The 27,338-nt window shown below is 40.8% G+C and overlaps 2 protein-coding genes across 4 annotated transcripts; both read right to left on the bottom strand.

The window, feature by feature from the left end:
* Positions 1-372: 372 nt before the first annotated feature.
* Positions 373-26,331, bottom strand: p4ha3 (prolyl 4-hydroxylase, alpha polypeptide III). Of its 3 annotated transcripts, XR_008157017.1 has the most exons (14): positions 26,059-26,331; positions 25,463-25,617; positions 25,090-25,313; positions 24,378-24,521; positions 23,603-23,654; positions 22,967-23,130; positions 22,202-22,378; positions 21,648-21,712; positions 21,245-21,404; positions 21,027-21,089; positions 20,824-20,892; positions 16,163-16,238; positions 1,842-1,938; positions 1,662-1,694 (listed from the first exon to the last, which is right to left on the bottom strand). XR_008157017.1 is itself a non-coding variant. In XM_052575501.1 (13 exons), the coding sequence occupies exons 1-13, from the start codon at positions 26,238-26,240 to the stop codon at positions 1,596-1,598; spliced, it is 1,704 nt and encodes a 567-aa protein (XP_052431461.1). In that variant the 5' UTR covers positions 26,241-26,331; the 3' UTR covers positions 373-1,595. The 3 variants fall into 3 exon arrangements, 2 of the variants coding, with proteins under 2 accessions (XP_052431461.1, XP_052431462.1); XM_052575501.1 differs by lacking the exon at positions 16,163-16,238 and having other exon boundaries at positions 373-1,694; positions 1,789-1,938; XM_052575502.1 differs by lacking the exon at positions 16,163-16,238 and having other exon boundaries at positions 373-1,694.
* Positions 8,995-16,152, bottom strand: LOC127972173 (uncharacterized). Its single transcript, XM_052575503.1, has 2 exons — positions 15,942-16,152; positions 8,995-15,636 (listed from the first exon to the last, which is right to left on the bottom strand). Exon 2 carries the CDS (start codon positions 11,071-11,073, stop codon positions 10,081-10,083), a length of 993 nt encoding a protein of 330 aa, XP_052431463.1. The 5' UTR covers positions 11,074-15,636; positions 15,942-16,152; the 3' UTR covers positions 8,995-10,080.
* Positions 26,332-27,338: the final 1,007 nt, after the last annotated feature.

Here is a 27,338-nt window from a genome sequence, read left to right as displayed (position 1 = left end):
AAATGTCATGACTTCCACTTTTTTTTTTTTTTTCACTTTCATTATTCCAACAGCAGAGGACATTGGTCTCTATTACATTACACTTAATGATTCTAAAATTAGTACTTACAGTGGTTTTAAATAAAATGCCATTCAGGTTTTTACAATCTCTGATCTTTAAACATAATTGAATGTCAGCTCCATACTTGATGAAAGCTATTAAATAAATAATCATTTAATCATTTAGCTATTACTATTTTGATATTTTATATCATAGCAATGTTACAAAGTATATGACGATACATTATACAAACAAAAACAGCTATTTTGAGGGTAATTAAATACTTTACAAAAAAGGATATCTCATTTAATTGTTTATTTGTGTATGTTTAAAACATTTATGTGAGTTACTTTGCAACCATAAACAACATACTATTGTACCAGATTTACACTAGATACAAGTAGTGGGTCAAAATTAAGAAACATCCAAGTGAGCAAATTATTATTTTTGGTGTGTGTGTGTTTACATGTCAACATCTGTAGTTTACATTTTCACCAAACATTCTGGTGTTTATCTTGTAAAGCAGGAAGAAAAGGTCAGCTTGCTCTTAGGGCGGTATGCCAAACCATTCTTTGACCCACACAGAAACATAAAGTGTGGCAGTTTTTTTTCTGTGCTCTTTAGACAGCCATGATAATTATACATGTGTCATTCTCCTTAAGTCATGGCTGAAGTGCCCTTGAGCAAGGCACTGAACCCCTGGATATATAGCCAATTGCTCTCGGTGTGCTCTGGGTTACCATACATGGCAAATGTCAAGACTTCCACTTTTTTTTTTGTTCACTTTCATTATTCCAACAGCAGAGGACATTGGTCTCTATTACATTACACTTGATGATTCTAAAATTAGGACTTACAGTGGTTTTAAATAAAATACCATTCAGGTTTTTACAATCTCTGATATTTAAACATAATTGAATGTCAGCTCCATACTTGATGAAAGCTATTAAAAAATGACATATTTAAATCATTTTGCTATTACTATTTTGATATTTTATATCATAGCAATGTTACAAAGTATATGACGATACATTATACAAACAAAAACAGCTAGTTTGAGGGTAATTAAATACTTTACAAAAAAGGATATCTCATTTAATTGTTTATTTGTGTATGTTTATAACATTTATGTGAGTTACTTTGCAACCATAAACAACATACTATTGTACCAGATTTGCACTAGATACAAGTAGTGGGTCAAAATAAAGAAACATCCAAGTGAGCAAATTATTCTTTTTGGTGTGTGTGTGTGTTTACATGTCAACATCTGTAGTTTACATTTTCACCAAACATTCTGGTGTTTATCTTGGAAAGCAGGAAGAAAAGGTCAGCTTGCTCTTAGGGCTGTATGCCAAACCATTCTTTAACCCACACAGAAACATAAACTGTGGCAATTTCTTTTTCCTGTGCTCTTTAGACAGCCATGATAATTATCCATGTGTCGCTCTCCTTAAGTCTGTGGTCTCAGATCACTCATAAAGGCAGACATCTCTCTCCCATCTTCAGCTTTTCATTTCATTTATTGCCAGTTTTACTCCTTCAAGGGGACTGACTCTTATGCTTTAAATGGACTATTGCTTTCTTCATTCCTCAGGATTAAGGCTACAACGATGTTGGAACTCCTGGCCATACTCATGAACCCACTTATTGGCAACTAGAAAAGAAAAGACAGTGACTAATTTGGTTAATGTTATGTTTACAGAAAGTTTTCCAGGGAATTTATATCAAATCGGCTTAACAATGTATACCTTGAATGCAATGTAAGTTGCTTTGGATATAATAGGTGATACAACAATCATACCCCACTTATCGCCAACAATAACAGGACAGCCAGCATGAAGAGTGTCAACATTTCCTTGACCATTTCTATGAAGATTCCACCAAAAGAGAGCACCATTCTGTAAAGTGATCACATAAAAAAAATGAAAATTACAAATAAACTCATTGCAACCTATCAGTTAATCCTGTAAATTATATATCATATTTTCCCAATATAGTTATATTCTGTAGTCTAAATGCTTTTTTGACTTTGTATGTAATAGCCAAAATCTGGTTAACTGTCTGTTCCGATTTTCGACCATAGACCTAAAAATGACATTTCCAACTTACAGAGCCATAACATACACCCGGCACAATGCAACGAACACAATCGCAGCGCAAGTGTGTATGCTAGTTTCAGTACAGCGCCGTTTGCATTTTCCTGTCTAGCAACACATCGTTTAATTAGTAAATGCACTTGCGGCCATTTGTGGGCCCATGGGAGTGCTGGTCTAAAAAAGAGGTGTGTTCATGTGCATTGTTGGCACATTGCTATTTTAGGGAGCTGAAAATAGAATGCACCATAGACCAACTCAAACCAGGTCTAAAGTCCAACGTCAATGGCAACAATTTTATTTTGTTGGTAGAAAATGCGCCTGGGTGGTTCCACAGTGCGCTTACACTTTGCTTAGTACACAAAGGGATACACATCACACAAACATGCCAAATATTAAAAACAAAAGTATTACCGCGTAAAATAATATTATTGTGTAGGTTACATAAATATAAAAATGTAAAGATGGATAGTCATTGCGAATTATCTATTTGCGATTCAGCCAAATTATTACTTGTAATGATGAATGAAATTGGCTTATGCCTGCTTGGTGAATGCCTGCTTGTCCCGCATGATCTGCTCGCACACTTTAACGCGCACGAGCAAATCGGTTTCTTCACTTGAGAAGCGTTCAGCTTTTCCGCCAACAAATTCCACCATGTAAATAGCGATCCACCATGGCACGAGTGCATCTCGCTCTTAAAGGGAGTGGGAGATAACATTCTGATTGGTTTATTGAACGTTAAGAACATGATTGGTTTATTGAACGTTACGACCATTACTTATTAAGAGAATAGGGACAACCATTCCAAAAATGGGACCGTTTTTCCGAAATTAAAATAGCAAAAATGGATTTGGACACGCCATGAGTGCATCTGCGCCATGCACTTTGCATTTAGATCATTAAAATAGGACCCACAGTTTTTTACAATTGCTTAAACACAAATTAAAAATAGCACACAGTTAGCGAAACCTTACACTCAAAGAGCAAAACCTCAGCCCAGATCTGCGCAACTGTAAGCACATTCTTAGCCTCACACTGTCTTGCAAAACACTAAACACACAGAAATCTAACATAATGTCACTTCTTTGCCATTTCAAGACACTGCTTTCCAAAATACTACATGTATGAAACTATTGATCAAACACTGCCATCAGTTGTGCAGACACCTAGGTGCTTAAATATAAACTCAACAATCAAAGTGTAAGCACTAAAAAACTTAACAGGTGAATTTTTGTCAACAAAAATGAAAGACAGTGGTACAAGAAGAAGAATAGGGAGAAACATATTTGGCCAGAGAGCTCGGTAACACTTTATTTTGATAGTCCACTTTAGACATTCTACTAGCAGTAAGTAACTTTGCAACTACATTTCAACTAGCAGTTAAAAGAGTATTAGTAGACTGTCTGCTTAATATCTTCTAACACTTTCTTTGTCAACTTATTGTCAACTTATACTAAGCCTAAAACTACCCCTAACACTAACCCTAAACCTACCCTAACCGTCTACTCTGAGAGTTAGTAGACATGTAGTTGCAAATTTCTGAGATTTAGTTGATATGTAGTTGACATGTAGTTACAAAGTTACTTACAGTCAGCAGAATGTCTAAAGTGGACTATCAAAATAAAGTGTAACCGAGAGCTCTTTTGAATGTCCTGGGTCAACATGGTGGTAACATTACAATATATGCTGCAATCACACAGCATGGGGTCCTCCACTGGCATGCCAAAATAGGACCTTACAACTCCAATCACATTCGTGTTTAGACTGACTAAGCAGTGGACAGACTAGGTGCCTGGTCCCATTATTCCAGTACCTCCCACAACACTTTCCCTTCCTTCCCTTTTCCCCTTCTGCATGGCAGTGGAAGGTTTATGATCTCTGACCCTATGTTATACCCCTCATTCAAGCAACGAGGAGGAGGTTTGTGACCTAATAGATTCAGAGTCTGTGTAAGGATTGATTCACCATTTGAGGAGATTCTTCTCTCGCTGTTTTGCAAGGGAGGACATTGACTGTGATATGGATGAAGTGGCCATATCCAACTATATGAAGAGATGATGCTAAGGTGTTGTTTACTCATCTCCACAAAAGTTTATGTACTACTGTGTATTGTATTTGGAATACATTCTGATTTTCAGTGAAAAATGCAGCCTGATTGCAATGATCTACTGAAGGATTTTACAATGTGGTGAAATATAAATATTTTCATGAGTGTGCAGTACTTGTCTTATGTGTTGTGTTTGGTCAATATATTAATGTTCTTTAGTAATAAAAAAAAATAAAAAAAACCTCGATTAAAAATAAAAAAATCGTAAATCTTTAAGATAGTGCCCAGCAGTGTCTAAGTGGTTCAATAAGAATCCAACTATATGAACCATGTGTGTTACCAAATTATTATTTTTTTATTATTATTGTAGTTTTAAAAGAAGTGCTTTGTTTTGTAAAAGATTTGAGATGTTCTGATACTTGTTTGTGTGTATATGTTACAGTTTTTGCCCATTGCTTACACACTAAAACCGAATGCCTAGACCAAAGCCTCAATACATAAACTTATTGTAGCATACCTTAAACACAGTGTAACCATAGCTTAAACACATTGTCAACTTTTCACTGTTTGCAATTCTGAAACACACTTATTGCCAGACACTACTACACACGTTTTCTTACATTAGACACTGTTCAAAAACGAAATCACTGTTATCATTGGGAAAACATCCCAATGAAAACACTGTTATCGGTGAAAAAACCGGTTCAGCGGTTCTTTTAAGCTCGACGTAATGACGTCATTGGCGATGACATAATGGCGTCACGTCTATCAAACATTCAAATATATAAATCAGTAATAATAATTTTAGTCAGTTAAAAACCTCATAATCATGAAAAGTTTACATTTGAATTTTGCAACAACACCTAAATACTACAATACAGTAACAGCAATAATGTGCATATGAGGATTTAAGTCTTGAAGATATAAAGTACATAAATTAGGTGTCATCAGCACAGAAACCATGATCCACTTACTAAACATAATCCATTGCGATGTATTTGTTATTAAATGAACTTACGTTTCGCCAGATTGCCCTTCATCCAAGCCCTCGAAATACCCACGCTCATAACATTAGTACAGAATCAGAATCAATCACCAAAAGAATCACTTCGGTTCAGACATGCTGTGAGTCAGTTGGCTTCACGCTGAATCGCACATGCACAGTATCATCATTTCATCGGTTCTCAATTTGGACGCGTCCGACAGAAACGATTCTCGGTTGAGTGTACTGATGATCCGAAACGATGCAACCGGTTCTTGACTCGAGAACGAGAATCGCTCTAACCGGCACGTGCTGCAGTTCAGTTTCATCAGCTGCTCTACTCGTGTTCATTTTCTGTTTACTACAAACTCAATTTGTGAATGTGTCATCATTAACTATATACAGTACAGATATCTCATAAATCATCCCTTATTCCTATTAAACATAAGAGTCTTAGAGTCTTAATTATTGTCCAACTTCCCTGAAAACCCATTTGGCCTATACATTATATACAATATACAGATTGGAAACATTAATCTTAAAAAAAATTATATATATATATATATATATATATATATATATATATATATATATATATATATATATATATATATATATATATATAGTTATTTTATCACACTTTCCGATGTTTAACAAAAAACATACAAAATTACACGCATGCGCAGTATCATCAGTTCATCGGTTCTCGATTCAGACGTGTCCGACAGAAACGATTCTCGGTTGAGTGTACTGGTGATCCGAAAACCGAAGCAACCGGTTCTTGACTCGAGAACGAGAATCAGCTCATCGGTTCTCAAATCGGACGCGTCCGACAGAAACGATTCTCGGTTAAGTGTACTGGTGATCCGAAAACCGAAGCAACCGGTTCTTGACTCGAGAACGAGAACTGCTCCAGCAGTGGGCGTGTTCGTTCATTATCTGGCTCGGCTAGGTGTTCAACTTCAGTGCGGTCTTCACAGCATTTCATTCAGTGTACTGTTTGAGTAGATGGATTACCCCGGGATATTGGTTTATTCTGACTCAGAGGGAGTGTCAGTCACGTTAAAAAAAAAGTTTACAGCTTAAGTAATTTGTGGATTAATGCTTATTGGAGACGTGAACCGTTTCAAACGATTCAGTTCGATTTGGTGAACTGGTCCAACCGGTTCACTAAGAAGAACCGGTTAAATTGAACTAATACACTAATACACACTTGAAAACACTTGCACAGAAAACAGAACACAAATCAGTCTGAGCCTTAGCACTGCAAACAGGCCTCAGGGAAGCCATTTTGAGAACTTTGCAAGCATGGAGGCAAAAAGAGTAAGAGTAAGAGGAGGACAAAGAGAGAAAGGAACTGGACATGGAAGAGGAGGAGGACAAAGACGAGGAACAGTGCGGAGACATGTATCAAATGATATCATGGCCTGTCCATGAGGGAGCCCGGGCAAAGATTCCACCCTAACCCCAGTCGCTACACAGTAGAATCTATAATAAGGACATTCTGACTGGAGAACAGGTATATCTTCAAGTTTATACTCCAGACTGTACCTATTGTATGTGTCACATGATGCTGTATCGTATTATAGTATAACTGTACTAACTGTTTTATATGAAAATGGGTAGTGCTGTGAAGTATATCTAAAGGAATACCATTTTGATGTTACAGTACTGTTTACAATTTGAAAATACAGTATGTGGAAAAAGAACCTAACAAATTACATCTTGTGGTGGCATTTTCTACAGAATGGTTGGACGACCCCCTCAAGGTAGAAGGGAATGCTTCTTCACTCAACTATTGCCATCATTGAAATGGTGCAAGAAAATAATGCAATCTGACTTTAACGTTTTTTTGGATTGCTTACACACTACAGTTTTTTTCAATTGCTTACACACTAAAATTAGAACTTTCCCACAATTAGCAAAACCTTACACTCAAGGAGCAAAACACCGGCCTAGATTTGCACAACTGTAAGCACATTGTCAGCTTCACACTTTTTGCAAAACATTACACACAGTGAACACTAAACACACTTGTATTCATTTGACACAGAAATTTATCATGATGTAATTTCCTTGCAATTTCAAAGCAAAGGCTTTCAAATGAGCACTCCCATGAACCAACTGGTTAAACACAGGCACCAGGTGTGTACACACACTGGTGCTTAATTGTAGACACACAATTGTAGACACTTACACAATTGTAAGTTCACCTGTCTTCAACAAAAATGGATGGTGTTAGAGGAAGAGGGAGAGTGCGGATAAGAGGGGGAATCCAGAGTACCAGGTGGAGGAAGAGGCCAAGGAAGAGGAAGAGGGAGAAGAAGACCTGGAGGAGGGGTAGCACATTCACAAAGAAGAAGACAACCAAATCTGTGTAATGAAATTCGTGCTACAATTGTGGACTATGTAATAAACCACAGACTAACACTGAGGGAGGCTGGATTGAGAGTACAGCCTAACCTAAGCAGGTACATGGTGGCATCAATAGTTCGGACATTTCGTCAAGAGCACAGGTGAGAAACTTCTCTTCAGTCAACAGAAAATCCATTGCTTACTGCATGTACTATATCAACAGTACTCATGTAGGCCTACTCTATATTTTGGTACTGTATATATTACTGTATGTATCATTTTACAGTAAGCTGTGTATTTTGTTTGGCCAACATAGGATTGAACGTTGTGAACACCAAGGAGGGAGGGGCCCCATATTCACACATGAGCAAGAGAGAGAGATTATAAACCTCGTTTTGGCCAATAATGCAATCAGACTTTGAGAAATTCAAGCCCATATTGTCAATGATCACCTAATTTTCAATAATGTCCAACAGGTCTCTCTGTCAACAATAGCCTGTATCCTTAAAAAACATCAAGTTCTGATGAAACAACTGTATAAAGTGCCATTTGAAAGAAATTCAGACAGGGTGAAAGTCCTGCGGCGTGAATGTGTGGTGGTACATTTTGTTCACTGACTGTAGTATTGTGTACTGCACACATAACCTTTTTACTGTACATGTAATTTTACTGTATAGCAAACCTACAGTTTACTGATCTACACAATGTGATCTTTTGCTGTATTTCAGAGAGTTTTGCAAATGGATGCATTGGAGGAAGTCCCACTTGAGTTTATTTACATTGATAAGGCTGGATTTAACCTGACAACTGTACGAAGAAGGGGAAGAAACATCATCGGCCACAGGGTTATTGTCAATCTACCAGGGCAACGTGGGTTTAACATTACCCTTTGTGCTGCCATTACACAGAATGGGGTCCTCCACCGCCATGCCAACTTGGGTCCTTACAACACTGAACTCATTCATACATTTTTTAGACAGATTACACAATATCGTCACAGCAGCAAACCGAAGGGACCAGATGCAATACATTGTCGTCTGGGACAATGTAGCTTTCCATCGTTCTGCTCTGGTCCAAAACTGGTTTCAACAACACCCACAATTTACAGTTCAATACCTACCGCCATACTCCCCCTTCCTGAACCCCATCAAGGAGTTCTTCTCAACATGGCGGTGGAAGGTTTATGATCTCCGACCCTATGTCCAGATGCCCCTCATTCAAGCTATGGAGGAAGCATGTGATCAAATTGAACCAGCATCCATACAAGGGTGGATTCGTCACAAAAGATTCTTCCCACGTTGCCTTGCAAATGAAAATATAGCCTGTGATGTTGACGAGGCCCTGTGGCCAGATCCAGCTAGGCGGAGAGATGTTTAGTTTTTTTTTTTTTTTTCGGTACTGAACTGGATATGTAATTTATGTTAAAGTATTACTATTAGCTAAGAGTACAATGGTACGTTCAGTAATACTGTAATATATGAAAGCTGTTTTGTAACTGTTTTGTTGAAATGTTCAGTATTGACTGACTTGAGTACATGAAAATAAATTTATATTTTCATCAGTCTGCACAATTTCCCAGTGGGATCATAAAGTTTCATGAGCTGCTAAGGGGGTAGGTTTACAACTCATGATTCTATTTGAGAACATTGAAATTATGAGAAATATTTCCAATTTATAAATTAGCAATTTATAATCCTCACATAACAAGGATTAACCATTTTATGCAAAGCACAAACCTAATAAAAATACATATTATTAAGGGCTTACATAAAGAGCGTAAAGAAAAGTTTGTGTGTGTGTGTATTTAGGAATGTGGGCGTTTCGTTTCTCCTTTGAGGCTGCTCACGTGACTTTGGAATGTCTCATCCAGTGTCATAAATAATTTAAATCCAGCCAGGCTGGCACCAGGCCAGGCATTTAGTTTAGAAAGAGTTGGGTTTATATGCCTGAATTCAAAATCTACAAGCTTTGGTTTTTGCATTGTTTTAGATTCAACGAACCGTGATTCATTAGTTCAGAACCCATGAACCGATGACCTGCATATCCGTTACATCCCCACTTTCCGTCGGATGAAGTCCCTGTGTGGACATCATCGGACGGCAATCATCAGGATGGGCAGATGACAGGTGAATCATGATGGTCATGTAGCAGGTGGATCGTGATGGCAGGTGGTTCCTGGAGCTGAGGATTCAGCTTGATGAGGTTCGGTGTTGTCTTTGACTTGGCACCCCCTTTCCGGGATTCCGTCGGAGACCTCCAGCCACGGTTGTCGTGAGTTTGGCTGTAGAGGTTTGCATCTCGTTGAGTCTCCTGTATAGGATGAAGGTCACGCCAAGGGTCAGGGTGGGACCAATGACAGTGGAGATGCACCGTGGAGTGTCGGCAGCAGTCCAGGCTCGGACCGCAGATGACGGATTCAGAACGGGCTGTCGAGACAGCGCTTGGAGGGCTGTGTCGACGGGAGTAATGTCAATGTGTTGGGTGGCAACTTTCAGTACTTGAATCCACATGCTCTGGTCAAGCAGGTTGACACAGGTGGCAGTGTCATGCTGGTCGTAGGTCAGTGTAGCTGTGTGCACAGGAGTGTTTTGACGAGCCATCTGTCACCTACAATCTCTGCTTGCGTTTCTGTGACTTGTGTACGAGGCTTGGCTTTTGCAGGGTAGTGTGAGTCGCTGACCAGGGGGTGCAACCCGCAGATTCCTTCAGCGTTGTGTCTGAGGAAGGGTTTGCTAAGGCAGAGATAATGAATGTCTTTGTTCAAAGTACACATGTGCAGGTTTGGGGCCAGGTACAGCTGTGTGTCGCTGTCGTGGTAGGCCACCACATCTGGAATGTGTGTCTTGATGTGGGTGTTGCTTTTCCACAACCTGACAACGACAATGTCTTTAAGTCTGTAGACTTGGCTTGACTCGCTGATGGGTTGGTTCAGGAGCACATTCACTTCTCTCTGTTTGGGGTTAACGTGCAGTAGGATGGCGCTATCCAGAGAGTTGGCGAGGTGTATTTGTAGCAGGTCAGCCGGCGTGGTGATGGCGTAAGCCAGCACAGTTAGCACAAGGCTTAAGGGTATCATGTATGGTGTGGTTTTACCCATGGTTAGGCTGTCATTGGAGGAGCTAACCTCCCACAGCATGTCTGTTGTTAACGCTGTAAAGAGCTGAGTCTGGGTAAAGTCATTCTGGAAGACAGTAAATAGCGGTTTCATGGAGTTTACGGTCTGGTTCGCTGCAGTGACACTGGACATACCAATGTTAAACGTTCTGGCGGCAGCAGCAGCTCTGAGCAAAGCTCCCGGGAACTGTTGTTGGTGGTGTCCACCTAACTCCATTTGTGTAACAGTCACTTTCTCATGTTTGCTGAACATGTGTTTGACATCGGCCTCAGTGTGAGTGAGGGAGTCCTCTCTCCATCGAACCCCTGTCCAGCTGTATTGGGTTACAGTGCTGGGGTAGTGTGCCCTGTCATCAGTGATCAGGAGTTTCAGTGGTTCTCTCTGTGGCAGCTGTCCTCTCTTTGGCTGACAGCACAGCACGGCAAACCACAGAAGCATCCTGGTACAGATAACAAAGAGAGAGAGAAAGAAAGGGGAGGAAGAAACAAGCGAGGGCTGTCTTTGGTTGGACAGGGCAGTCTCTTTGCTTTGTGGGCAGCGACTAGGTTTAGCTCGCCCTGGCCCATGTTTTGCCACATCTTGCTGCTGGCATGACGCTTGCTTCAGTGTCTTGTCAGTGGCTCTGGTGCTGCGTCATGGAAATATATTGGCATTTTCCCCCTTTTGCTCCGTGGCATTACAAGCCCTGGCATTGTGATGTCAGATGGTGCACAACCCACAATGTTGTTCTGTGCACGCAGCATGTCCTTTGTATCATGCAGTGGTCTGGGGCATTGGCTGTTAGTGACTGTAGACTGGTTGCCAGGGTGGATGGAGGGGTCAGAGAGGTGGTTAAGCAAAATCATTATGGAGGTTTCAGAAACCTGCATGTCCGCTATGTTGGTCTGTGTAGACAACGGAGCCAGTGTAAGCATTTCTGAGGTAGGCAGTTTAGCTAGTAAAGTTATTATGCTGTGTGTAATCAGTTCAACCCTGAATGTGGGTGGGTGGGTTGGGAGTGACCACAGCCTGTTGTTTAGTGCGCCAGTTTTGGCAAGGGTGTCAGTTTGATCTTTGAAGTCCTTGTCTAGACCTGGTAGCTTCAAGTGTCCTTTTACCTTCTTCCAGTACACAGTCACATTGTGTGTTTTTGTGATGTTATCACCTTGCTTGAACAGGTGTTTGTGTTTGACTGGCTTGTTGTTTGCAGTTTTGAAACCATTCTGTTTACAGCATGGAAGATGGCACACGAAACTGAGTGTAGCATAGTTAGAGTCTGTACAGGCTTTGTTCAAACAGATGTTGAATTCAGCTGGTGAGTTGGCATAGTCGAACAGACACCTGTTGAAGGTGAACTGAAGGTCGCCAAGTGTTAATGCCAGTTTGTGTTGGTTTTCCGGGTGCACCGGAATGGTCCAGAATCCAGAGGCCACTTCAAGTGTAGGGAGGATTGTGGCTCCTCTGATTCAGGGCATTTCTTGTTCCAGCTGGGTCTTGTGCCATCGTGACAGCGGCACCTGTTGATTCAGTTTCCTGTAGTCACTTTTGGGTTGCCACTCACCACGGAGCATCAGGTGCGTAGGTATGTAAGGTTGGTAAGACCACAGTCTAAAAAGTCTTTGGCACAGGATTCTTTGAGCTTATAAAGAACTTGTCTTTGGCGATCTGTATTGCTCTGAAGTACATGAGCATCTCGTAGAATTTGCTGCATTTGAGATTGAAAACCTGTGTAAGGCTCCTCCGTCGGTGTGTGATCAGTCAGTTTGGTATTGAGAGGTGTAGCAGCTTCATCAGTCTCACTGAAATTCTGGTGGGAGACTGTGTATATTGCTAGGTGTTGGTCATCTGTCAGATCCATTCTGCACACCTGGTCTTTGCTCACCGACATGACAGATGTGATGGCGACGAATTTGAAGGGTGCAGTGAAAAACGTGTTGTTTGTACTCCCTTTGGGTATCAGTGCAGGTGGAATGGGCTCAATGATAGGTGATACAAGTTCAAAGTCATTAAAGACATGGGTCACTAGCCATCCCAGCCGGTAGGCCTTGGGAATGTTGATGTCAGTTGCCGTAAAGTTGTTGCACAGGATGTAGGCTATACAAGCTTTGGTCTGTCGTTAGGGTGGTGTACCCATGGCTGGCTGCTGGGGTTCCCGTGACCTCTGTGACCTGACAGTCTGGCTCTGTCAACCTGTGTGGCTGGAGGGAAAGAGGTTCTCGCACTTAAGCAAAGTCTTTTAGCTGTTTGAAGTTCAGTAAAGGGTCAAAGTGGTCTAGCAGGTCTTTGCCGATGAGAAATGTATGAGTGTTCATTGGTGAGACATAAATGGGATGTACTAGACTCACCAGACCGATTGTCAGGTGAATGGAAACAACCTGTTCAAACCGGATGTCATTCTGGCTGTACGACTGTACATTCAGTTCACAAGTTTGAGGTGTGAGAGTTCGATCTTGTCTCTTAGCTTCAAATTGGAGTCTTTTGAAAAGGTGAGATTAGATCACCATCAGGTTTGATCCTGTGTCGATCAGGTATTCTCTTGCTCTGCTCTTGCTCACTCCTTTTCGGCCCACCCCCTTTTCGACAAGGCTGCCCAGGAATGTTGGCATCAGGGCAGGTGTGACGATCGATGGGTGGTTAGGACCGGTCTTGTGTAGCTCACTGTGAAGGCAGGTAGTCAAAACAGCATTTTCTGGTACCTTGTGTTTGTGGTACCTGGTGTGAGGACCTGTGCTGTTTCGTTCAGGGTGTGCAGCTGTCAGCTGTGGAGCTTGGGTGATGCTGTCACCTTGTGATGTGACTGTTAGCTCTGTGGTCTGTGGATGACGAGCAGTGTTCTGGGTGCTTGGCTCATACAGATGGCAGTTAGACAGGGTGTTGGTTTCAGTTCTTATGCTTAGACATACAATGTCTGGTTCATCTTCCTTGTCTTTCTTGCGAGTTTTCATGTAAGGAAGCTCTTTCAGCATCCTCAGGATCTCTGCTGTCTCAGACGTGGCTGCCCTGTGTTTTTCTGATGTGGACTCAGGATTGAGCTTACCAGTGTCATGTCGAGATTGGTTCCACTGCCGGCTGTCGGGGCTTTGTGTCCTGGACAGTGGGGATCAGCTCTTTTTGGGTCGCTGGTCCCAGAATCTTTCAGAGTGCTCACTCTGGTGCTTTGGACGAGCACCACCACGATTGCGTTGCCCTCTGCTGGCTATTGACTCTCTGTAAAAAGGTCTGTGACTGTGGTGTTGTAGGGCGCCCTCTAGGGTTAACTCCAAGCAGTGCTCAGAGACAGAGATTTTGGGGTTTTTCACAGCCTTTTCATCAATAGTCTTTTGCTTGGTGCAAGCTTTGTGGGATAAGTTCCGTAACTCTTGTGTAGTCATGTTACGCGGACATGCTGGGACTCTGAGATGAAAACTCCAACTGGCATGTAGGTTTTGGAGGAACAGAGTTTTTAAGTCGACATCGTGTTCCATACCTGGTTTGTTGCATGCTCCGAAGTAGGCTTTTCATAGCTGACTATAGAAAGTCTGTGGGTTTTCAAGTCGGCCCTGTTTGAGGTCCATAGCAATAAGGAGCCCATGGTCTGAGTCTGGATCAGAGAATTCAAGAATCAAAGTTTGTAGCAGTCTGCTTTGACAGTCTCTGGTTGACGATCCAGAAAACTATGTACATCACGGCTGGAAGTGATTTTTAACAGGTACAATGTGTTCACATCTGTCACGTTGGTGACAGTTTGAAAGTGAAAGTCAATGTCTTGTAAATAAGCATGAACGTCATGTCCTCCTGCAGGATCTGGATTGAATATAGGGATTCTTCTGGCCAGCTTGTCAAGTTCTCTGTGAGCCGTGCAGGGTTTAGTGGAATGCGTTCTCTGGAAGGGTTCTCCCTCCTCCGTTGTTGACAGGTGTTCTTGTAAGCTGGCTGGTGATTTCTTGAGCCGTGAGCTTACACCCCCTTTTTCAGCTCTGGGTTCTTGGCTGAAAGGGTTGGAGTGGCGGGCCGTGAGAAACTCTGTGGTGTGCGTTTCCCCGATCCAGCCACTCTGTAATCTGTCAGAATGTTTCAGTTCTGTGTAAACAGTGTCAAGTTCATCTTGGAGCTCGTCTCTCTGCAGACTAAGCTCGTTGATTTTAGCTTTGGGCCGCTTGCAAGTGTGTTTTGCAGGCCCAGGTTTTAGAGTCTCTTTCTTTCAGTTCAGTCTCTGCTCTTTTTATGAGAGCGTCACCTTGCCAGAGTTTTTTGTTGAGTTCTTTTCTGGCTTCTCTCTCCAGCGGTTCTCTTTTTATCTGTGTCGAGGCAAATTTTGCAGGGCATTGTGAAGTCTTTCTACTTCTTTCTGTAGCTCTGGATCTGTGTCATCCTCTTTCTCGCACTGGTTCTGGGTCTCGAGGAGGAGCTGATCAAGGCGAATCTGGTTTCGGGCCTGGTCATTCCAGGCCTCCTCCACTTGAAGCTTAAGCGTTGCTGCTTGCTGTTCAAGGTTGATGTTGCTCCGTTCACTGAGCCGTGCCTGGGCGTCGAGAATGTGAACTAGGCTTCCGAAGATCCTGGCGAGTTCTTTGTAGTAGTTGCTTTGGGTTGGATCGTGTGCCATCAGTTCATCTAGCTCGGTGTCTAGTTGCTCTGGGTGCTGCAGGTTACTGCAGATTACTGGCGTCCTTGGGCAGGAAGGGGGTCGTCACTGCTTTCAACCATGTCGAGAGGTGGCCCCCGTGGACTGCTGGACTGGATGACTGGAACATCATGGCTTCACTGTCGGTGAGAGAAGCACAGCACACACACAAAAACACCAATACAAGTTCGTTCTACGGTTAACAAGCTATATTCATACGGGCTGTACCGTTTATGAGAATTTTGGGACTAACTGATGCAAACAGTCAGACAGTTCAGTAGCCAATTTACTTGGGTCAACGCAGGACCTGAAATGGAGATTTGACAGGCAGTAGCCTTGCGGGTTGCGTGATGACACCGGCTGCTGGTTGTCGCGCTACTATTTTGTCGCACTTTGGTGGCTCTCACAGGTTACTGTCTCTATGTGAAATGAGAAAAACAAATCACAACAGAACAGAGGATAGAAAAAGATCAAAGTGAAACACAACACTTGAAATGAGATAAAACAATAGTAATACAAGGTGTTAGTGAGAATAAGGAGGCCTAAGCCTACTGCTAGATTTTAAGATAGGGCCAACAGGTGAGTGGGCTATCTGAGTAGGAAACCTAGAAAGATGGTGTGGCTTGAAGAAGCAAATGGGTCAAACCCTTAAAATATATCCGGGGGAATATCTAATATTCTGTGGCTTATAATAAGTGGATGGGTTTTATCACATTTGGTTCACCTGGGTGAATTGAAGTCATTCAGGTGGGAACCAGTGGCTTAGTCAACCTCTCCGGCGCTCCCCAAACACTCAACCACAGTGTCCCCGGTCCTCCGTTACTCTGGCGTTGCACCCTCTCAAACAGCTTGTGACTTTTAACACAACCTTTGGAGTGCCAAATTGCTGATGTCTCCACTGTGTGCCGCAACGGACAGAGACAAGAGGAACCAAGTTTCACTCACAGCCAGTGTCGGTAACGCTGGTCGGCCCCCTTGCTCACTGGAAGCCTGAGATGACTGTCCAATCACCAAGGGAGTTCTACAATCAAATACACAAAGGATGAACAAAGGAAACTTAAAGTTAATTAAGGTTTGGTTTGTTTAAAATCAATTGAGTAAATATGTATGTAGAAAGGAAAGGTAACAGCTTTACCTAATAATGATAAAACAACAAAAAAAAACATTATGATAATGATGGTAATTATCAAAATAACCTAAGGCAAAAGAGAGAAGAAAAATAATAAAAATCAAAATAACAAAAGACAGGAATGAAACACGGGAGAAGTAGCTGGTTTTCACCACAAGGGGGTGTACTCCCTCTCTGTGCTTAACCTGGTGAGCAGAAAACTTAATTCAAATTAAAAAATTCAAAACTGGTTTAAATCAAAATTTAAAATAAGCATGTAACAAGAATTAAAAGGAAAATCTGAATAATATATTATAACAACCAATGATAACAGTAAGGTATCAATAATAATTATGAAATTAATCAAAAAGGGTAAAAGTAGACATATGCAATTCAAAACAGAATTGAAAAGAGAGCTGAGAGCTGTTAGTCGATTTAACAGGAGACTGCCACTAGATGGCTTACTTACTTCTAAGTGGGTCAATCAGTGTTTGACCTGAAACATCTAGATTTCCACTATTAAACAATAAAATGATATTTCAAATTATGTTTGAACCAAACACAAAGTAAATGTAAACAGTCAGAGGAAGGGAAAAAATTGTCTCCCTGTAATAATATTCGCACGAGCAAAACTGTAAATGCAAATAATTGTTGAGAATTTAGACAGCTAATTCAATAAATCACAAGGGAATAGAGATTAGCCATTAGAGCGCATTATCTGAAATGGCCACGAGATGATGTATTTGAATTTTGAAATTTTGAACTTCTAAACAAAAGAGTAGTCAGCGGAATTACAGCCAATTTCAATATGACTTAATATCTGATCGTTTGTCAGGCTGTTTTTCACAACTAACAAACAGACAAAGGTTTTATGACCTCTGCGGTGCTATATTAAACAGAGCGTGATGAAGGATCTGTTCACTGCCAAACACACAACTGTTAACAACAAGGCTAGTGGAATTCTAGTGCCTACGGTGAAGTGCCTAAAGGGAAGTGAGCCCACTAGTGGACACCCAGGGAAACAGAGACTAGACAGCGTGACATTACCCCTTCCTCCATGGAGCAGCTGCCAGATGCTCCATCTGAACCCAAGGGAAGACCAAAGGCACAAAGAGACCAGGAGAGAGATGGAGCGGCGGAGGACCAGGGGGAGGGACGGGGGGCCAGGTAAAATGGGGAAAACGGAGACAAGAGGACCAGGTAAAATGGGGAAACAGAGACAAGAGGACCAGGTAAAATGAAACACAAACAAGAAACCCAGGAGGGAGGTGGACCGGCGGAGGATCAGGGGGAGGGATGGAGGGTCAGGTCCAAAGGTGGAAAACAGGCAGAAGAACGAAAAAAAAAAAAAACACAAAAACACAAGTCCAGGAAGGACATAGCGTGACGCCCACCAGGGTGGAGCAGAAGACCACCACATCTGTGCGGTCAAAACAGACGCCCCCCAGGGCGGAGCAGAAGACCACCACATCTGTGCGGCCGAAACAGATGCCCCCCAGGGTGGAGCAGAAGACCACCACATCCGAGCGGCCGTAACAGACGCCCCCCAGGGCAAAGCAGAAGACCAGCACATCCATGTGGTCGAATGAACAGGAGGACAAGTCTGGTTGGGCAAGTCTGAAACAAAGAACCTGAACAAGTTAAGGGTATCCTCTGTGGCCACAACAGGACCAGTCGGTGCTCAGAGAGTTGACTTGACGAGACTCTGGAAGTTCCGCAGAGGCAAGGAGAGACTCTGGTAGATCAGCCGAGCCGAGGGGAGACTCTAGAAGTTCAGCAGAGACGTGGAACGGCTCTGGTAGTTCAGCAGAGACGTGGAGAGGCTCTGGTAGTTCATCAGAGACGTTGAGAGGCTCTGATAGTTCAGCAGAGATGTGGGGAGGCTCTGGTAGTTCCACAGAGACTTGACTCTGTCCTTGAAGATCACCAGTGACTTGACTTGACTCCGGAAGGTCAACGGTGACTAGCCCTGACTCTGGAGGGTCAACGGTAACTAGTCCTGACTCTGGAGGGTCAACGATAACTAGCCCTGACTCTGGAAGGTCAATGGTGACTAGCCCTGATTCTGGAAGTTAGACGGTGACTAACACTGACTCTGGAAGGTCAACGGTGACTAACCCTGTCTCTGGAGGGTCCACTAGCACCTGACTCGACTCTGGAGGGTCCACGAACACCTGATTTGACTCTGGAGGGTCAACTGGAACCGGACTCGACTCTGGAAAGTCAACGGGCACCTGACTCGACTCTGGAAGGTCAACAGGAACCTGATTTGACTATGGAAGGTCAACAGGAACCTGACTCGACTGTGTAGGGTCCACGGGAACCTGACTCCACTATGGAGGGTCAACTGGAACCTGACTCGACTCTGGAGGGTCAACTGGAACCTGACTCAACTCTGGAAAGCCCACTGTAGCTGCCATCCTCTGCAGTGGTTCCGGGCTAGCGGCCACCTGGTGCAGTGGCGCTGGGTTGGTGGCCATCTTGTACTGTGGCACTGGCTCAGCAGACGTGCTGTGAACAGTCTCTGTGACGTGGACACTCCTGGGAATCTCTAGGATTTTGGATAGCATGGAGAAATAATCCAAAAATGTTTCAGCGGCCATCTTGGGCATTGGCACGAGGATGGCAGCCATCTTGCATCGTGGTGCTGGGCTGCTGACCATTTTGTGCTGTGGCGCTGTGCTGGCGTCCATCTTGCCTCGTGGCATTGGGCGGGCGGCCATCTTGTGCAGTGTCGCTGGACCTGCGGCCATCATGGGCAGTGGTGCTGGGCCAGCGGCCATTCTGCGCAGTGGCTCTGGGCTGGCGGCCATCTTGTGGTGTGGCACTGGGCTGACGTCCATCTTGCTTCGTGGCGCTGGGCTGGCGGCCATCATGGGCAGCGGTGCTGGGACGGTGGCCATTCTGCACAGTGGCTCTGGGCTGGCGACCATCTTGTACTGTGTCGCTGGGTTGGCGTCTATCTTGCCTCGAGGTGCTGTGTTGGCGGCCATCTTCTGCAATGGCGCTGGGCCGGCGGCCATTCTGCGCAGCGGCGCTGGGCTGGCGGCCATCTTGTGCAGCGGCGCTGGCTCGGCAGACTTGCGCCTCCTCTCCCCTCTCCGTCCACAATGGTGAGACGGCGGCTCCCATCCGTTCCTCACAAACCCAGGGTTGATGGGGGGCTCAAAACCATTTCTATCCCGCTCGGTGGCTGGGGAGGAAGCATCAAAGAACATACTGTTGGATCTTATGGATGGAGTCCTCCTGTGATGATCGTGTTCAGTGAGACACAGGAGAGAGTTAGATCCAAGTGCAGTAATGTCTTTAATAAGGATAATCAAAATCGTGGTCGAAACAAGCCAAGGTCAAAACCAAAACAGCAGTCCAAAACAAACAAACAAATAAATAAACAAAGGAGGGAACAGGAAAGGGAAAGGAACGGGAATTCGGAGGATGAGAAGACAATGAAGAATCTCGGAAGTAGAGAAGGCTGGAAACACGAAAGGTAAGGACTCCATACAGACAACAGGAAAAGACTGGTAAATATAGGGAGGCTAATGGCAATTAAGTGAAGGCACCTTGTGCAATTAGCAGGAGTGCAATTACTGTGATGAAAGGACAAGACTAGTGAAGTGCCTTAAGGGAAGTGAGCCCACTAGTGGACACCCAGGGAAACAAAGACTATTTGTGATTCTATTTTTCTTTATTTCTGTATGAATGTTTTTTTTGTTTTTGTTTTTTACTCTTGATTACTGTGAAATTCTACTTTTGAGTCTTAAAAAAAGACCGAGTCTGAGAAAATAACAATAAAAAATTGAAACACAAAGACTGCAGTTTCATATAAAGCCCATTAGTGTGTTGCTGGTGATATGAAAGAGTAATTCAAATGGTGCTTGTGTGTATGGTTTTGTTGCAAGCATTTCATTTTTAGAATGGAGTGCTAAGTTTTGATTGCAGTGTTTTATTTTAGCATAGACTCAAGTTGTTAATCTCCAAGTGCAATGTCTGATTGGCTTGTGTGTAGTGTTTTGAAATAATGAGACAAATTGTAAAAAAAAAAAAAAAGTGTGTAAGCAATAGGCAAAAAAATTTAATAATTTAAATATTTATATTTTATATAAAATTTATAATTTACAAAACATGTTTTTACAGATTTTTAGGTTAAGGCATATTCCATTTTATCCCCTGCAAGAGGTTGTGCTGGGATAAAATCCCCTTAGAGGGTTTCGAAAACATGAGTACTTGGAGGTGAAAGTTCGAAATTCTAGACAGCTACCTATCAGGTTTCTTCAACAGTTAATTTATCAAAAAAACATGGTTTCCCTAACACCCAACCCTAAAGTTTTTTGTTTGTTTTTTTGTAACAGGATGTCCAATGAATTATCTGACTTCAATTGCAAACAATCTTTTATCACTCAGAACTGCAGGGAATAGCATTCTGAAAGCTATGCAGAGTAAAGTCTGGCTGTGTTCTGTCTTGAATCTGACTGTGAGAATGATTTATGGGATTCTATACCTCCACTACAGGAACACTGAAGTTAGCGTAAATAAACGCTGTGTATCCTCCTGCTTCCACAGAGCTCAACTAAAGAGGGAAAAAAGTTGTTCAGTGCTTCCAGAACTCACATACTATTTTTTTCAGTCCAAACTAAATTGGCAGGATATTGTTTTTTAATTAAAAAAAGTAAGCAATCAAGAGCTGAACTATTATTTACTTACATATATCATGAATGTAGCCACACGATTCCCAGTTTTTAGTCTGTACAATGGACTAGAGTTAGACTGCCATTAAAAAAAAAAAATAAAGGTCACATTATCCACAGTGGGTCTGCATCATGACAAACAATGTGAATACAAAAATAATTATCAATAGAAATTTTCTGCTGTAAAAAATGTGTTTTGGAAAATATAGAGTAAAAACAATTATTGTTACTCACGGTGGCATGGTCAAAATGAGGTTCATAGTGTCCTCCAATGCCATAATTTACAACTTGAAGATATTCAGCATAAGGAGGCTGCACATTCAACCCAGTGACCATAGTGATGCGCCGGTCCACTTTGCCCACAACTCCATGGGGTGATTCTTTAAGCCATGCACTGAAAGATCATTGACAAAGTTTGTAATGTTAGTGCCACTTTACAATTTAGGGAAGTACAAAAAGAGAAAAATGGGATATTATTACAATAATACTTGTATTATTTACCATTGAGATATGTTGCTTTTAAATATTTAGTAGTATACTAGCATATTGCATAGAAGAGCCGATTTAACTGTTAAAAAAATATATATATACATATATATATATATATATATCTATAATTATAATAAAATGCTTGTACCTCTTGCTGATGCGATATTCCGCAGTGGACTGATTCACTCCTGATGCCACCACTGATCTTCTGAGCTGAAGGAAAACATGAAACATATAAATATAGATGATGCTGATGCAGACAGAGACAGAGAAATACAGACAGACACTTTGAAAAAGTACAAACAGACAGGATAAAAACAAAATGTTCCTGTGCAGTTTTAATCTAGCACAAAAAAGGATGGAAACACATGATTGAATGCTCAGTCTGCTCCCACAAAATGAAAAAGAAAAAGAAAAAACAATCTGGGTGGAATAACTGACGAACTGTGAGCACAGTTGATTCCGACCACATGACTTATTCACGTAATGTGCTATTCATCTTCTTTCCAGCTCAGTTAAAGGCTGGCTTATGTTGTATGGTTAAAATGCCTGCAAAAGGAAGAAAAACTAGAACACACTCTTGAGAAACTAACTTCACACACATTTTAAAGAGTGGCCAGTAACTGGCATACATAGTTCTACATCTTGGTAAAATACCCATTGCATATCCAATTCTGTATGTGTCCGCATAAAGGCACTCACCCCTGGAATGGCATATTCTCTGATGCTTTTAGCTTCAGCTCGGGTAACAAAGCTATGGAAGAGTACAAGATAAGGGTGCAGGCTGATTAGCTCTCTTTTAATTGGTTGCAGAAGTAGGCCAGGGTTGCCATTGGTGAAAAAGTCACAGAACAACCTGGGGTTCTCAAAATGCTTTGGCTGTAAAAAGAAAGTAATTTATATAATACATTATAAAAGTTAATTATCATACAATAAACTATTATTATACAGTCAGACAAGTCACAAGTACACCATTATTTGAGCCTATGCTGTTATTGTACATGATTGAGTAGCCTAAACAACGAAAATCCACTTTACACACTTAACATTTAAAGCATGTCATTGTTTCATGTGACCTTCTTCATGATCCAAATCTGACGTAACTCACTTTTGTACACTGCTGTGCAATTTTCTTCATGATGTCATGGGAGGAATTCTACCAAACTCCTCTAAGGATTTGCCATATCTTTTGACTTTTGCTGCTTTTTGTACTTACTTTTTTATGACAGGAGTCATTTGAAGTTATTTAGGGGAGGTTTAGTGAAAGTTACTTTAGAAATTTCAGTGAACTTACGTCTGAGTGGCAATGTCTGAAATGTTCTTTTGCTAGCATACAGTATGTGCTAACATTTAATATTTGTGTAGCTTACAATACTTCCAAGAACAGATGCTATTGAATAAGATATAGCCTATGATAAACTGTGAACACTACATTGTTTGAATCACAAGCACAGTGTGGACTGATACCTGAGAACCTTTTGTTTGACACAGCTTCTCATAGACATTCCTGGTCCTTAGATAGGTGGAGTCAGGCCTTTTCAAAACCAAACCCTGGTTTTTAACAGGCGGACTTTCATCTAGGAGCTTCTCATACTTCTTCACGTTGAAATGCACCCTACTGTTCACAGGATCTAGAGGACAAGATTGAAATTGCATTGTGATGAAATATTGTAAAAGATCTTACATACTGTTTTTTTTTTTTTAAGTTAAGGCATAGTTAACCCAAAAATGAATTCGCATCACCCTGGCCTATAGCACCATTTTGTAGAGGATCCACTGAATGTAAACAGCGTGTACTGTTCTGTGTCAGCTGTGCCACGCAGATACATTGTTTTCATTCAAATCAAAGGATAAACAACGTATCCTCGTGGCGCACCTCACACAGAACAGCATACGCTGTTTACTTAATTTGTGTTCCGAAGATGTACGAAGGACTTACAGGTTTAGAACGACATGAGGGTGCATAATTTATGACAGAATTGAAATTTTTGTGTGAACTATCCCTTTAATCTTTATTTATGAATTAAAAATAAATTGTTCTATTTGGCTTTTTTTCTCAATGTATCACTCATTGCTGTTGGCTGACAGATGGCAGAGGTTTACCATGAAGCAATAGTTCCTGGGAGACACTGAGAGCGAAAGATATGTTTCCGGTCTAAAAAAAAACGTAAACAAGTGTGAATTATTCAATAGATTGCAAAATGCATACATAAAAAAGATAAGGTATGGCACTGTTTATACCTACTATTAAAATCCATTGAGTGATCCAATCACAAGTTGTCAGCCAAGACAGTTTGCTGTTTATATCTGCTTGTAAAATCTATCTCCTGTGATCCCAGATTTTGAAAGGAGGGTTTCTGGCTTTTTTTTTTTTTTTTTTATAAATGTTTAATTTTCATTTTCATTTTAGTTATAGTTTTTGTCTTATTGTCATTATTATCATTATCATTATTCATATTCTTATTCTTTTTATTACATGTCTATATAGTTTAGTACATCAAGTTGAACTAAATGAAAATTTGAAATGTTTCTTTGGTAACTAGCTTAAAATAAAACAATTGTAAGATTTTAAAATGCATTTAATGAAATGTAATTCTTTATTTAAATTAAAATTTCATTAATTTCAATTAACATTTATTTTATGTTAAGTTTTTTTTTTTTATAACCCTGTCAACGAACCAACTAGGCAGTTTTTTATTGTTAACTGAACTGAATCACACCAGCATGATACATTATGAAATGTGGTCACATCAGTTACTGGATACCTCCAAATGTGATTTAACAAACTGTTCAGGACTCTGCTTACACTGGATCAGATCACCCAAGATGGATCTTAATACCTGGTGTAAACATATTTATTTTATAAGAAGTACCATACCTTAAAATGAGAGAAAGCTAGATGGTCAAGGGCATCTTCAAGTGTGCCTTCATTTTCTGGACTCCATTCTGTTCCTCGAAAGAGACGAACTGCCTCCTCAAACCATTGCACAGAATGGTAATAATCTTCCAAATCATAGGCCACCTACAAGCATAAAGCTCTCAAAGATGTAGCATAACAAATATGCGAAAACGATGATGACAACCAAAATATCTGGCACTTGGATTCAAATTGCTTCTTACTCAATTATGTCAAAAACCGTTTAGTCACTGGTTATTCGATGTGTCACTTTATGACTGTTAAAAGAAGTTGCCAATCGTTGGCCAAACAGCATATTTTACTTTGTAGATGTTCGGGTGGTGGTAAAGAGAACAGATGGTACTTACTCCATGAAGGCAACAAAACAGGGCTTTTCTTTTTGCATGAAGGACTAAAAGTATAAATAATTTGGTATGGTGTTCACCACAAAAGAGGCACCAGAGACTAAACAACATTGAGCAGTATGGAATCTACATCAGGAAGTAACATTAAGCTCAAGCGGGAACACATTCTGAACACATTTTTCCAGTGGTTTTCCCATCGGTTCAAAACACATTCCAAACTTTGAGAGCACGGCCAGTAGTGTTTGAGCCTTCAAGGAGTTAAGCTTGTGACAAATAAGAAATGATTCGCTCTATGCTTTACATACTGGAAATAATCCAGTGTGTTCTACCTTTCCAACAAGGAAGCAATCATCCCCAGATAGCGTATCAGACACAGGAGGTTTGTAAATATCAACTGGATCTCCATTTGTGATTTGCTGGAAGTGACCTCGCACAAGGCCCTCCACACGTAGATCATACACATCCTGAAGTCTCATCAGCCCCTGCGCTGCTCCCTGAAGGTCTTCCAGTTTGGGTAAGCTGCCTTCCATTCTCCTGTAGCCCTCCCTAAGGGCTTAATGAAAACAGTAAATGGGGGTTGTAAAGGGGTAGAATTGAGTGAGAGAAGCAAGCCAGTACAGTGGAAAAAAGCACATGAAGGTACAGTTACAGTTTTGTAGGCTTTTCTGAAATGGGTTATGTGTGTGAAGGTCAGCCAACTACCGTCAATATTTTCTTCGGCTTCATTGCTATGGACAACATTCATCCATTCAGACTTGAGTCTTTTGACCAGTTTGAATGCAACAATTGGATTAGCTATGGTAGCTGATGGCTCATGGTATATCCCACTGTGCAATGACGTGACTCTTGAGAAGAACCTAAAAAAGATCAAAGAATTATTACTTGGTTGCAATTTTTTAATTCTATAAAACGTTCAGTCAGATTTAATTAAAAGTACAACTGTTCTGTCAGCTGCAGTGTTGGCATAGTTGTCTTGTTAACAAAACAACATGATATAGGAATGCCCAAGCTTTTACAATTTTGGCGTTTTAATTTGTCAGAACATGATTTAACATAGAAATGTATTTATTTGATTCGATATAAAAAATTATAGAAAAAACACACAAATTCGCTCGCTGTGTTGAGCAAAGTTTGGCATGGTTTTTAAAATATACTGTCGTATAACTTTTAAAACAGATATTTCTTCCAGTGTACCGATTAAACATGACCACATCTTGTTGTAGCCTTTATTTATATTGCTTAATTACTTAAACGCGGCATTAATACATTTATATCAATGCAAAAATACGTTTTCTTACCTTTTAATATCATCAAGTCTTTGCATTTCGTTTTCTAAATAAGTTCTTAAATAATCGATGAGTTGTCTTTCTGCGAAAACGGCTTGCTTCACGCTCATCACTGAAGTGAACATCTCACCGAACGATTTGTCAGATATATTAACTACGTATACAAGTATTAAGAGACTAACGTATGAAGACATCTTTTAAGGAAGATGTTTAAGAGACCATACGTATTAATGCGCTGAATACGTTATTCCACAGTTTTTCATTCTTCTTCATAAGCGCACTAAGTTCTTACGTAGGACATAAAAGAACGTGCACATCTCATGATGAGCAATCTGCAGTACGTGTGTGCGTGCGCGCGCGCGAGAGTGTGTGTGTGTGGGTGGGTGTGTGTGGGGGGGGGAGTGGGGCGGTGGGGGTGATTGAGGATAGCCTATATAATAATACAGAACGATATATATATATATATATATATATATATATATATATATATATATATATATATATATATATATATATATATATATATATATATATATATATTTTTTTTTTTTTTTTTCAATATATTTTATTTTATATATATATATATATATATATATATATATATATATATATATATATATATATATATATATATATATATATATATATATATATATATATATGAAAGCTCTTTGATCTCCTTGCTTAAACAACCTTTTTTTCCCAAATATATAGCGGAGGCTTTAAAATTAATATTATTATTAAAGACAAAACACAAATGTGTATCATAAACAGACATTTATAAAAAAAAATTAAGAACTTTATAAATGCTAAGTCTTACAGGAATTAAACAAAAATCAGTTTTAACTTGGCATCAAAAGAACTGAGTCACAGACATGTGTGGTCAAGGTGTCCTGGTGATGGAAAAATTGTAGTTTTGTTATCTTCCTGGGGTTTAGGTCTAGTCTGTGTTCTTTGCTACTTACCCATGCCACTTGTTCATGTCACATATGGCTTTTCACTCTGCACATAATGCTACACTTGATTCCACACTTGAAACATTTCAAAATTGCACTAGCACTGCTGTAAAGTTTGGGTAATGAGGCCCTGCACCAGTAGGTCTAACTTCCACACTGAGGTGCCAAAGTTATAGACCTACTGTGTGAATTACCAACCCAGAATAAAGACTTCCTTTAAAAACGAAATGTCCACTGAACAACCAATAGTATTCCTACACACTATATTTGCCCTAAAATATTGAGACATAAGGAACACAAGAATTTAAACTACAGTTTTACACTTTACCTAGACTT

This window comes from Carassius gibelio, chromosome B15 (genome assembly GCF_023724105.1).
Source record: "Carassius gibelio isolate Cgi1373 ecotype wild population from Czech Republic chromosome B15, carGib1.2-hapl.c, whole genome shotgun sequence".
Taxonomy (NCBI): Eukaryota; Metazoa; Chordata; class Actinopteri; order Cypriniformes; family Cyprinidae; genus Carassius; species Carassius gibelio.
This window is presented reverse-complemented; position numbering and strand designations above follow the sequence as displayed.

Coding starts and splice junctions, on each gene's coding strand:
- LOC127972173 (XM_052575503.1), bottom strand. CDS start 11,073: ATGCTTCTGTGGTTTGCCGTGCTGTGCTGTCAGCCAAAGAGAGGACAG.
- p4ha3 (XM_052575501.1), bottom strand. CDS start 26,240: ATGTCTTCATACGTTAGTCTCTTAATACTTGTATACGTAGTTAATATA. Junction 21,405..21,647: donor GAATATCGCATCAGCAAGAG/GTACAAGCATTT, acceptor ATGATCTTTCAG/TGCATGGCTTAAAGAATCAC. Junction 21,090..21,244: donor CTCATTTTGACCATGCCACC/GTGAGTAACAAT, acceptor TTTTAATGGCAG/TCTAACTCTAGTCCATTGTA.